At 43.9% G+C, this 13,403-nt stretch overlaps 1 protein-coding gene across 2 annotated transcripts in view; it reads right to left on the bottom strand.

Moving 5' to 3' along the window:
• Nucleotides 1-4: 4 nt before the first annotated feature.
• LOC144075048 (transducin-like enhancer protein 1) overlaps nucleotides 5-13,403 on the bottom strand; it is a 44,609-nt gene continuing 31,210 nt past the window's right edge. The window contains exons 9-22 of one of the 2 annotated variants that reach the window (XM_077601839.1): nucleotides 10,769-10,982; nucleotides 10,613-10,629; nucleotides 8,188-8,301; nucleotides 7,974-8,027; nucleotides 7,624-7,773; nucleotides 7,399-7,537; nucleotides 5,759-5,961; nucleotides 4,805-4,881; nucleotides 4,450-4,699; nucleotides 3,829-4,076; nucleotides 2,969-3,116; nucleotides 2,695-2,845; nucleotides 2,119-2,195; nucleotides 5-1,918 (exon numbers count right to left, since the gene is read on the bottom strand). In XM_077601839.1, the coding sequence (XP_077457965.1) occupies nucleotides 1,811-1,918; nucleotides 2,119-2,195; nucleotides 2,695-2,845; nucleotides 2,969-3,116; nucleotides 3,829-4,076; nucleotides 4,450-4,699; nucleotides 4,805-4,881; nucleotides 5,759-5,961; nucleotides 7,399-7,537; nucleotides 7,624-7,773; nucleotides 7,974-8,027; nucleotides 8,188-8,301; nucleotides 10,613-10,629; nucleotides 10,769-10,982 (1,950 nt within the window). In that variant the 3' untranslated portion in view covers nucleotides 5-1,810. The remainder of the gene's footprint in view (nucleotides 1,919-2,118; nucleotides 2,196-2,694; nucleotides 2,846-2,968; nucleotides 3,117-3,828; nucleotides 4,077-4,449; nucleotides 4,700-4,804; nucleotides 4,882-5,758; nucleotides 5,962-7,398; nucleotides 7,538-7,623; nucleotides 7,774-7,973; nucleotides 8,028-8,187; nucleotides 8,302-10,612; nucleotides 10,630-10,768; nucleotides 10,983-13,403) is intronic. The other variant, XM_077601840.1, reaches the window with a different exon arrangement.

Raw genomic sequence — 13,403 nt, 5'->3', positions numbered from 1 at the left:
AATGTAATTTTAAAGCTAGCTGGTGCATTTAAAAACTAATCTGTTTATTTGGTGCCAACAAATGTTCACAAAGGCCACTTTGATTACAAAAAACACCATTTATTAACTAAAGTTTTGAAATTAGCAGTTAAGACCTTTTAGTTTTTTTCCTTTCACCTTTCTGTTGGGTGTAAAAGATATACAAAAACACTTTCTTAACAACATCCCATATGAAACCAAACCCAACCCCCACCTCCCAAAAACATTTATGTACATTTTTACAAACATTCAATGGGCAAAAATAGATTTAAAATAAAACAACATAAGCACAGTCATAAATCATCTTGATTTAAATGATGTGCAGATGTAAGCAACACTGACATGCCTCATTTTTTTTCTCCATGGAGATGCAAAATGGACGATCGGATCCATGTTCGTCCAGTGTGAGCACAACAATCGATCGTCCACTGATTGCTAAGACTTGTTGATTACTACTTTAATGGTGAGAGGCAGCCTGGAAAGGACAGATTTTTATCCTCTATCTGTATTATCAATGTATAAATGAATTGAGATGACCATCCTTAAAAAAAGAGCTTTGAAAAAGGTTGCGGTAAGGTCCTGCATATAAATAAAGTGTCTATTAAGGGCGTGTATTTGGTTTGATTTGTTGCATTTTAACTCCTTAATATAGTCGAAGATTTGTGGAGGGGAACCTTTTCAAAAGCCTCAAAAGCTATTGATTTATCCATTTTCTATTGGGCTTGTAGCTTTGGATGAGCGGTAAAATATGCCCAACAAGCATTCACACTCACCTGCTAAGTTTAGGAGAGACCTGAGTACCCAGAGAAAATCTAATGCCATGAACCAAGATTTTAGCACAGAAGACTTTAACGTTGATGCATCGATTCTAACCAACAGAACAGTTTTTTTTTCTAATTTTCCACTTGTCCTCATGATGGTCATGTAAAATTTAGAACATATTCCTTGAGGGTGAAAGGTGGGGTACACCCTGAAATGGTCACCAGCCAATTGCAGGGGAAGTGGCAACAAAAAACTTTTCTCACACACCCAGACTTAACAATTTAGGAACGTTAAATTAACCTTGCATGCACGGTTCTGGAATTTGGGAGGAAAAAAATCCTCTAGGAAAGTCCAAGCCAAGATTTAAACAAAGAATCTCTAGCCTGGGGGAGGATGTACTGGCCACAAATCTATTGTGCTGCCAAACTATACGATCTCTCCTGGCAAATATTCATAATATCGGTCCCATTCTATTTTGAAATTAAAAAAAAAAACAGTTTGGCCATTGGAGCACTTTATAGAAAGTGGAAAAAAGTTATCAACCCTCCTATTAGATGGTGAAATGTTGAGTGCCTGAGGATAATTGACGGCGGGAATGCATATGCGTGAGAATGTCAATGTGTGTGTGTGCGTATATGTAGGTGGACTTGCTGGAAGGACTGCTGAGACCTCCATGACACGGCGTGGGTGTCAGCCAGCCGAGATTCAGGGGGCAAAGAGGCAAAAGGCTCCAAGTACAACACCGTTCTCCTTGGCTCACATCCATCATTTCATCTCTTCTGTCCTCTATTGACGTTTTTCAGCGATCCTCGTGGGGCTTAGGTGGCTCCGTTTGTATAAGAATGCCTGGTCCCATAGCCTGTCAAGCCATCCAAAGAAAAGCGACATTCCAAAACAGATGTCTAACGGTATCCGATCTTTCGTTCTTTTCCTAAGTTGCACCAATGAGTGTGTGTACGTAATTTCAAGATCTAGAAATGGCTGTTGTCTTCTTTTAGTTCAAAGTACAAATGAGCCTTCCTTCGCCATGTTAATATATGACTTCATAGACGGTGGCCTTCTTATCTCCGGAACCGGTGACGATGTACTTGTCGTCTGCAGATATATCACAGCTGAGGACCGAAGACGATTCTTTAGACTGCGGAGGATTAAAAAAAAGACAGTGTTTAAAAAACAAACAAAAGAAAGGGACCACAAAAGCACAGGGAAGGAACACTTAAACGTGGGCTTCCAAGTGGTGGAATCTGGTGGGGCTTCCTATGTGGTGGTGGTTGAAGCACAATATTGTGATGCACACATTTCATGTAACGAGTTAGGACCAATATTAACATTGCATACCTGGAATATGCTGGCACCATAAGGAGTTCTCCATGCATTTAGTAAGTTGTCTTTCCCAGTGCTCACGAACCATTTACCTGCACAACAATAATGGCAACCTTGTTTAAAAATCTTATCTAAAATACACAAACATTGTGCGCTTTTTGTATGGCACGTGAAATTGTCCCCTTTTACTCAGGTTGGAACAAAATAAACAGTGACATTGGTACCATTTTCTACAAGTCAATTTTGCCTTCCAGATAAAACAAAAAAATGCAGTGGCCCCTCTAAAAACTCTGCAATATCAGCATTATTGAAAGAAAGAAAAAATATATATTTTTGCTCAGAACTTTGGGATAAAATTCCATTAACATTAACTCCTGAGTGAGACCACCACAGACCCTTTTGAGAACTTAGCAAAATTTTATTTTTTGATTTATGTCAACCCTGAACCCACTTGATTCGATAAATGCCAAACTGTCTCTTATATATACTTCTGTTAAAAAATCTAATAAAAAGAAAAGGTTTTTAGCGAGGGGAAAAAAAGTCGAAAACACTGAGCTATAAAGCATAAGCAAACGTCAGCTGCTGACTTACCACAATACGCGAACTGCAGGGAGAGCACGCAACTCTCATGCAGATGCAGCTGATATTTGTCCGGTTTGGTCACATGAAGGACCTCTACATTACTGCTCTCCATGCCCACTGCCAGCCACTCCCCAGTTGGACAGTAGCCGAGAGAGAAGATCTGGAAAGAGATGGGAGGAGTTGGCATCAATGGCGACTATGTAAATGATGGCGATGGCCAAGGGTGGGGAAGCTCTTAAATGTTTTTGAGTGCACGTGGCTGTAGAGTCAAACGCGTGTGCACCTGCGACGTGAAGTCGTGCTGCTGCAATTGACGCCCCTCTCGCAGATCCCAGGACCGGACGGTGTTATCCAGTCCTCCGGTCCACAGTTTGGTGCCATCATTGGAAATGTCAATACAGCTGGCTCCATCTGTGTGGCCCTGGAACTGCCTGTGGAGTAGGTATACAAGCATGAACATACACTACTCATAGCCAAGGCATACTATAAGCACAATTTCAATAAATCTAGGATGTTCTGTTAAACATGAATACAATCTGAATACAATGATTTGCGACTCATTAGTGGCAAATACTTAAACACTATCTTCTAGCCTCATTTAATCCAAAACACACAATAATGTCAGATTTTGACGCAGTGGCGCCTAACGGAGCAAAAGTCACAGGCGTTCAACGTTAGTTTTCGGCCTTGGTGCTACATGCAACGATTTATCCCGATTTATTGAAGGTTTTGATGATTTTACGTTACGTCATTGTCCTTAAAGTATTCCATTCGCCCAAACAGGTGTTGAAGAACAGTCCTCAACTTTCTCAAACATTTTAGCAACTTATCTTTATCTTGCAGCCATAAAATTCAAATGTTATTATTATTTGCCCCCCAAAAAAACAACGCTTATAATTTTGAACATTCAACCTCTTTTCTTTGTGTTGTCGCAGAACTACATCATGCTCTGTGGTACTTGCAACACATTAATATAGGGATGAGTGAGTATCAAGTGTTAAGAGGAGAAAATAAGTCTCTTTCTATAACTCAACAATTTTTTTGCAGCACTTATCTTAAACATATTTCAGACATTCATATATGGAAACAAACCAAGTATGAATATGTGGACACGTGTCTAGGTAAGTTTATGCGTCATCTTACCTGACCAGTGTCTGGTTGTGCAAATCCCACACAGCGATGTTGCCATCACTGCAGCATGAGAAGCACACCTTTGAGTCCGGGCTGATGGCCAGAGCGTAGCAGGCCGGCGCTGATGATGTCAGCTCGGCCTTGATTCTGGGAGTGGGCGTGGCCAAATCCCAGATGGAAAGGGTGCTCGCCTCGCCACCCACAATCAGCGTGCGTCCGTCAGGGAGGAGGCGGCAGGAGCGGATGTAGTTGTCTCGGTTCTGCGGTTAGATAAAAAAAAAGTCTTTACTTTCATTGATTTGAAGCAATTGATGATTGTCTCTCTCTTAGTGGAGCCTGGTAATATTTGTGCAGCCTGGTTGGAGCTCAATTCCCCATAGCAGACATGATATCCTTCTTTAGAGTCCCTTAATAATTCCACCGCTAAAGCAACTTTAGCGAGATACACAAATAAGAGGGCCGATGAACATGTATATTACCAGATACACAACATTCAAATTTTACTGAGAGCAAAATCCATGTGAGTATATGCGACTATTGACTCGGATGTAAGCACCAATGTCTATGAAATTTCACATCACGAGCAATAGCGGAATATAGTGGCGGGGTATAATAATGGGGGGCTACACTCACCAAACAGTCAAGCTGCGACACAGGACTCTTGTTGCCTGGGTGACTGATGTCCCACACCTTGACGCAGCCCTTTCCACCCGTGTAGACGTGCCGTGTGGGGTTGCTGATGGTAACGGCGCAGACTACCTCGCCGTGGTTGAGCGTGTTGATCTGGCGGGCATGGCGCGGGATACCCGGGCCCACCAGGGCATCTGGAGGAAATGGCACTGGCTGCATTTGTCCGTCGGCCGCAACATGGAAGGAATATGCCCTAGGGAGGAAGACGCAGGAATAAGAAGTTGAATGCTTCTTAATAGCTGAGATGCACAAACTACATGTTCACACTAATCGAACAAGTTCCTGCAAAGTCACTTACGGCTTGCCACCGGGGATTCCTGCCAGACTGGGAGGCATTCCAGGAACCCGCATGTGAGAGTGTGGATCAAAGCCGACCTTGATGAGAGACAGCTCAGTCATTTGATGAGCACAGTGCAAACATTCAAGAGGTACTTAGGCGCATAATTGCTAAATCTCGCGTGCAAAAAGTAAACAAGCACACACAATCTGAAAATGAATGACAAGCTTAAGAGTATGTAAACACACAGACACTAAAAGCTGTCAGTCCCTTCCCAATACGCACTTACCTCCCAACCTGACACACAAACAGCTGCTGAGTACACACATGCAGAGTTACAGCAAGCTGTTGCTCAGACACAGGCACCACTTGACTGAACCTATTTAAACAGCGTAATGAACACTAGGCAAATACAGCAGTGAGTGATGAGCTTGATGGAAAATAGCCCACACCACCCTATGCTAACTGAACAAATACGGGGAGTCCTCATTTCGCAATCTAACGCTAACATGTACTTAATCTCACTTGGTAACCTGCTACCAAGTCAGTATTGCAAATGAGAATTTGTTTTTAATTGCCTTTTCAGCATTAATAATGATTGAATAAATGAATGAAGTACAGTACCATGCACAGTAATCAATTCGTGTTGTCTTTCTGGTTCTGTGCAAATGCAACAAATCTCACCACTCCCATTTCCTTCTGTGTTTTTAAACTCTAGATCACAACAGTAAGCGGCTCCTTACGAACTGACAGAAACTTGACTAACACTTTTCCTGCCAATACGATGTCTCATGCAATACATGAAGTCATGTCCCAGGGAAATGAACTAAGTTTTCATACGGCATGTTGGTTTTTTTTTCCATTAATGGCCTGCAAATCCTTTTAAAAACTAATATTTATGGTAATTACTGTACAAACTTACTACAGCGTTGCTGTAGGCAAGTGAAAGCATACGACAGAACTCCAAGCACTCACCATTGGCGAGCGTCCGTAGGCCGCCACTGCGGCGGCGGCGGCAGCGGCACTCATCTGAGGCGAAATGTTGTGCAGGCCAGCAGCATAGGCAGCAGCGCTGGCCGCCCCCGCGAGCTCGCCATTCATCCCTACGGCATGGGGCAACATGCTGAATGCGCCAGGGTATGGGCCAGGCACAGCAAGAGGAGTCCTGAGACCCGCAGCTGCGAGGAGACACAAAGTGTTGATGATAGTTTAACTTTTAAATGTACAATAATGAAGCACCAAACATGTCTGGTCCAAATCTGCGGGGAGTTACAGCGTACTGAATATTCATCACAGAGTTCATGCTCAGTAAATTCCTTGAAGAGTGCCCACTCTATTAGGGCCATTACAGTCACACATCTACTGATGTTTATGACTAATGAGGCAACACATCCCCCCACTTTAGGGTATTCATTTACTCAAATGCAGAGACTACCAGGTATCTCAATGCATTATTTAACAAATAAGCTTGACGGGTCAGCTTTAAACTACTACAGACATTGATACAAGTGACTGTTATAACACTTACGGTATATTATGGTAAACATTGTACAGTGGTACCTCGTGATACAACATGCTCGTGTTCCGACGAAAATTTCGATCGGATAATTCGCTCGCGATACAATTAAAATTTCGAGATGCGACAAAGCCAGGTGGCCATGACATTAGAGGCTGTTTATCATTGTAGCGCGCTGTCTTTTTTGCCGCATCTCTTTTGTGTATAACTACGATATCTACGAGGACTGAACAATTTATTCAGACTAGTTTCGACCAGGAAAAACAACGCGCATGCGCGGGCAAAAATAGGGCTTTCTGGGTAATGAAGTATACTTGTGCACACAACACCAATAGCCAATGGCACCCTTTCTCAGAATAAAACTTCATTATTCTTTCTAAGGAAAGAAGGTCACGCGATCGTTATTTAAAGACTATTTCTCGTTGGCAAGTGGTCGTGCGTTATCCTATTGTGAGGACATTTGTGTGCATCATTTTCGGAATATTTTGAAGGCTATAACAGCAAACAGTCCATCGATAGCGAACGTGAGGGTGGAGGCGTGGCAAACCGCTAACCCGGAAAACAAAGGTAACAAAAGACAAAACTAGAATTCAGTTTTGTGTAAAGTTACATTAAACGTATGTTTGAGTGTCTGTATATATTTATCCAAGTTAATTTAATTTTGTTTGTTCGTTTACAAGCGCCGTGGATAAAGTCTCCCCGAACAGTCCCCCCCTCCGCCTTCGTGTGTCGTTGTCTCTCTCCTCCGCGAAATGCGTCTAATTTTACATCTATTAAACACATTTTATTACTATTAAACCACTCGTTATTTCTTACTTTGTCAATATATGGCGAATTAGAAGAAATAAAACATTTTTTCCAATCCAATATCCTGTTTTTGGTGTTTTTTCAGAGGGTTGGAACAAATTAATTTGTTTTCAATTCATTTCAATGGGAAACGTTCGCTCGAGTTACGAAAAGCTCGACATACGATTTCAGTCTCGGAACGGATTACGATCGTATGTCGAGGTACCACTGTATACCATATTTAAATGAAAATAAACCTTTTTAACATGCCTATACTCTAGAATTTATGGTAATAGCTCGAGTGGAGACGTACAAGGAGGGTGTGGGATCTCCATGGAGGGTGGTTTTGACAGGCTGGGCCGTACACCAGGTGTGGCACTTGGTCCTGGGGTGGAATCCCCTCTTGGCGTGGGTGTGCTGGACTTGAGCCCCGGGGTGCCTGCTTTGTCTCGCTGCCACACAGACAAAACACAAATATTGTGCTATCCTACACAGGTTGCGATAACCGACCGACAAAGAATAAAGACAAGATTCAAACCATTGCCATTTCTTTGGATTTGAGGGAGGAAGAGCTAGCCGACGATGCAGTCGAAGCGGGACTGGAGGGGTCCTTTTTGAGGAGGCGTGCTTTATCCAAGCCATTCTCTCTCGGGGAGGGTATGGGTGTGCTGCGGGGGGAGGCTTGCTCCTACACAAGAAATATGTAACCGTCCCTCGAATTAATTACCGGAGCACAGAAATTCTGCAATAAACCTGTTAGCATTCACGGAAAGGTCCCACATGGCATAATAAACCTCAATCAAGCATGCCTACGCAGCCTTGTAATGAGAATCTCCATTAAGTAAAAAAGAGATTGATGAAAATGAGTAGTAGTATAAATGTGCTGACCTCGTTTGAGACATCCACCACTAAATTATCATCACTTTTCTCCCCGTCGCTATCCTGCAAAGATAACAAATCAATTAGCGCTTTACCATAAGAGTCCAAGGGAAATTGGTGGATATTTAAGTTCAAGAAAAGCATTAGTTATCCACAATGGGCTCTTAGCAAAAGAAGAAGAAAAAGATGACATTTTTCCCTACAAACAACAAGTATGTCTTACATAGTGGCTGGAGTCCTTGTCTTCCACTTTGCGCTTTTTGTTGTCATTTGAAAAGTCAGGTCCATTCCGTCGTTTGTCTGAGTTACGGAGGCTTTCGGGTAGCAGCGAGTTACTCTGGGAGGTGGGAGACAGAACAGGGTTTAGTGCAGTCATGAACTGTTTCAGCATCATGAATACACTAGACAGTCATTTTTTTGTTTATGGTAGACGGTATATTCAAAGAGCGGCTGGACTTTTTAAATGAATGCATGTTGTCCCCTACACTCAAAACCATGCATGATCAGCCTCTAATTTTTTTTAAGCACAGCACAACTCACTATTCAAGCGAGCGTGCCACTGTTTGAGGCTGTGAATTGTAGTGTTCCTGTAAACCTGACCAGTTCTTTACCACTATTTATATCATTTCTCTGACAAAAATCTGTCAGAAACAGATTCCGAAAAAAACAGCATTTGCCCAGTGCAAATTTGCTCGTGTGGAGAACAGGTTAGAAAAACAGATCAAACTTTTGAGCAAACAGGTTAAGAGCTCACAGGAGTACAAATTAAGCAGCCTCCCCTCCATACACACACACCTCTGAAGTTGATGATTATATTAAGTGGCTCTTAAAATCTATCCACACTAGCTCTCCTGGCTGTGTGTTCAGATGTGTGTGTGCAATGGGTAATTGACTGTGAAAGCCTATGTGTGTATTGCTTGCATAACGCTCGTGTGTTCCCAAAGCACACATTTACACGCACACACAAAAGCACACACTAAGCACCCCCCAAACCACCACCCCCACCCACCGTTGCCTCCTGACCAACGGTTCCTATTGTTAATGGATTAAAGCTTCATGTCGAGTCCATTATAGTCTCAGCTTGTCAATGAAATGTGCATCCAGCATACACAAACACACATGCGCATGCACAAATCAAGCAGCAGGGTGGGATCGCTGACATGAGGAGGAGAGGGGGGGTGCAGGGTTGGGGGATAAATGAAAGAGGAAGAGGAGGGGAAGGGGGTGAGAAAAAAACAGGGGGAGTGGATGAGGAGATTATAGGACAGAGAAGATGGAGGAAGGGTGTGCGTATGTGAAGAAGAAGAAAGGGTGACAAGAGACCCAAGGGGAGGGGGTTGACGGGCGGAAAATCTGCATTCTAACACAGAACCCTGTAGTCTTCTCCGCCTCCTGCCTACACCTTTATAAAGGAGTTTGGTGGGCTGAACTCAAGGCACTGACCCGCAAAACATAAGCATTCAACCCCCTCTCTTCTTTTTCCTTAGCATGATCACACACACATACTCAAGTGTCATATGACTGCTGCACCTACACCCCACCCCATCCCCCCCGGACCCTCTGAATGGTGGCGATATTAAACACAATGAGAGTCTTTTAAGCGCGGGATCAGGGGCAGTGGGCGAGGAGGGGGGTGGGTTATGAGGCAGGAGTAATCTGCTCACTGAGGTGTTAAATAGGCACAACAATGCAAGCTTGGCTGAGTGTGTGCATGAGAGAGAGAGAGAGACAGAGAAAGAGTGCTAAAAGGCTCATTTGGCATAGAAAGGAGCTCAAAGCGGCTCTAGGGCAGAATCATGCAAGCAACCACAGGATCTTCACTACACCACACCCCTCCTCCTCCCCCAAGCGAATACATAAACGCTCACACGTGTACACACATTTTGGCTGTCAAGTTTAGGCACAGATTATGTTAAAAGTGGGAATACACAGTTGAAACAATTGTGTGCCATTGGCATGCTTAATGTTCCATTGGGATGAGCATCACTGATCCCACAAATAGAAAAGAGGGCGTGGACGAAGTCAAAATCTTCAAGAGCAACAGGTGCTCTCTAGCTAGAAAGTTTCATTGGTATGGTAACATAGTGGAGAAAAAGTACAGTTGGATGTCTTGGAGTCTCTATTCACCAATCAAATGTGAAATCAAACTAAAAGGTAAATATTGTGAACTGCCTCTTTCAGAACTGTGCATTAGTAAAACCTTCTGAATGTTGGCAACTTAACCAAATAACCACTGATAAACCCAATTTCTCTAATGTTTACTTGGTATTTAAAGTGGACTCCACTGAGGAACTTAAACACAATTGCCATAATTCCTTGTGGTAAATTGAGCTAAGCTGCAATTTTAAAAACAGTAGCACGAGCTAACATTTTCTAAAAACTGGCACATACTCAAATGTTTAGTAAGGTTGTTAAGGTGCACTGCATTTTAAGTAACTTATTCTAAATTGCCCCTAGGTATCAATGTGAGCGTTAATGGTTGTCTGTCTCCTTAGCCATTCAGAGTGCCCCCTGCCTGGTGCCCAAAATTGGCTGGGGTAGGCTCCAGCACCCCTCGCGACCCATGTGAGGATAAGCGGTTCAAAAAGTAAATGAATGAATACTGCATGCACCATATTCTGATTCACCCAGTAACATAGGGTACTTACTGTGCCTGGTTCCCGATCTGTTGTGTCCCAAAATGCCATGTCATGATGTAATAAAAGAGAGAAAAGAAATAAGATAATTATGAATGACATTGAAGAGAGAGAGAAAAAAAAATCACAACTATTTTTGAAAGATCTGCATTAGACCAAGTTCAAGACCTCTCAAGTGCTCGGGTCCTCCTGGGTGCGAATCAGGCCCTGAAAGGTGTGGCTTTTTATCAGCTCCTTCTTTGCCCGCCAGATGGGGAGGCATGGCACCAAGGGCTCCCGAGAGCGCCAGCAGGCTGGCCGAACCGCCCAGCTGTGAAGGGTGCAGGCCAGCTGGGTGAGGTGTAAGGGGAATAGGGGCGCCGTGGTTGTGTGGGAGATGTTGCTATTAACAGAGACAGACAAAAAAAACATGAGTGACAAATGGTGATTCGCGGGAAAATTGTCTGCTAAACGGAGTACTAAAGCAGTTGTAGTAAGCAAGCCATCAACTGTCTCAATTTTTTCTCCACTGGTGTAGAAAAGAACCCACCGCTGGCAGCTCAAAATCTTGGATCTACATATTTGTGGATGTTGAAAACACGTGTGAATCACGGGTGTATTGCTTTGAATACTTCATTCACAACATATATATCATATAACGGCTCGATGGAAAAGGGTCCATAGAGACCCTGCACCTATAATCAGAAAATCCTTTAGTCTGACATTAAGTACTTGCTGCGTTTAACACAAAAGGACATGGGAAGCCGGCGTTGGGGTGTTGGACTTCACACAGGCTCTGGAATGATCTCCATATGTGGGAAATTGCCAGGTTGACTTAATCACTCCATTCCGTGCTAATGCCTTTTACATGGAAAATGATACATATGCAAACTCTACACATGAAGGCCAGGGCCAAGTATACTGTGCCGCAAATGTCAGGATTATGAGCCAGACATGTTAACCATCATGAAACAGTGCTGCTGTACCTAAATACACGATGTAATAAAGAGAGAAATTGTCAAATTCACACATTTGCATGGGTCTCATTGCCTTTCGTGAACATAGCATTTCAGGTTTTATTGGTTGACCACCAAAAATAAAATATAAAAAACAATGGGGGTTGTGGAACCAAATCAACAGACATTTGTAGCTCTGGACAAATTTGAAATTTTCATGTATAGCATCCCAACAAGCTGCTGCAGTAGACGAAGAGGTGAACATATCCTTTACCCCCTCCTGTTCCCTCCCCACCCCCTCTAGTAACCCCCTTCCTCCTCCTACTCGTCATCCCTCTGGGGTCAAACACTAAACAATACTGACAGCTGGGATCAGAGTCTGTGAGCTGGAGGATGCGGTGGGGGCAAGGAAGGAATGATGGAGGAGGGAAAAGGTGGCGGTGGTGAAGCGGGGGGAGTTGCAGCTGCTGCTTACACTGTCAGGTCTTGTGAGGGAGTGACGGGGGAAGGAGGGGAGCGAAGGAGGGGAGGCTGGCTGGCAGCGCCGTTCTCTCTTTCACACCAAATCAGGCGCTCGTCTGAGCGTGAAATTCCTTTGTGTTCCAAAACATCATTATTGCCTCCTCAGACAGTAGCCGCGAGAATCCAAGCTCACATTCGCCACGGGAGGAGGAGGAGGAAGAGTATAAAGGGTTTGGGGATTCAGGGACGACACAGGAGGTGGCTCCGCGGGGGTGAAAGGAGAGCTGAAGGTCAAACCGACTTTTATTTCACCTAATTGACTAAATCAACCACCACCACCACCTCTGCTGTACTTCTCCATTCTGTACCCTAAACAATTAAATGGTCTTTTAGCCTCCACCCCCACCCACACAAACGCCAACCCCCCCTTCCAAACAACCAGGCACATGCACACACTCACACACACACACAGACGTCACAGTTGATCAGCCAAATGTCCACACACAATCTTGATAAACAAGGAAGACGCACATCTATGCAACCCCTCTCTGTAACCGCAGCCCCCACCCCCTCCCCCCGTTTTCACAAACGCACAAACACAGATGCAAAAACACGGTGACGGAGAAAAACAAATAGGACCCCTGATGAGAGCAAATGGAGGGGAAGTAGTGGCGGAGGGTGGTTTGTCATCGGATGTTAGCGTAAGCATATGCACGTATGTCTCCCTATGTGTGTGTGTGTGTGTACGTGCATGTGCGTGTACGTGTGTGTGTGTGTTGCGGGGGCAATACGCTTCATTACACATATTTAACTCAGAAACGGGGTGAATGACAGGCTGGCGTGGGAGTCGAGGAGAAGGGGAAAAGGGGAGTATGGAGGGAACAACCCTCTTAACCCCACCAGACCCCCCTTTTACAAACACCAAAGTCCCCCAATTAAGAACTCTGAGAGCAAATGCCCATTATACAACCCTTTGCCCCCATCCCACACAGACACCTATCCGTTGGCAACAACTAAAAAGCTAAACACGTATCCAATCCAATCCAATCCCTTGCTCAGCTAAATCTTTGACAACCTGCCCTTTCCCACAATTCCCTAAATGTCAACATCTCCTCGCCCCCACCGCCGCCTCTAGTAGGTACCCAATCATACCGACGTCCTCCAACACTCCACTACTCTACCTGTAAATCCTTGAATTGCTTCACCTTTCCCACTTTCTCTTTGTTTAAACCCACTTGAATGCCTTCAGAGGTTATTGCAAATGGGACAATGGCGATATGTATAGTATCCTCCAATGTTGGGACATGTGTGTGCAATTTACCATCCAACATTCCCACCCTGTTGTGTTAAAAAGAATTTTCACTCAACATTGGATTTTTGTCACATAAGAACGCTGGAAACATGCT

The sequence above is a fragment of the Stigmatopora argus genome, chromosome 5 (genome assembly GCF_051989625.1).
Source record: "Stigmatopora argus isolate UIUO_Sarg chromosome 5, RoL_Sarg_1.0, whole genome shotgun sequence".
Taxonomy (NCBI): Eukaryota; Metazoa; Chordata; class Actinopteri; order Syngnathiformes; family Syngnathidae; genus Stigmatopora; species Stigmatopora argus.
This window is presented reverse-complemented; position numbering and strand designations above follow the sequence as displayed.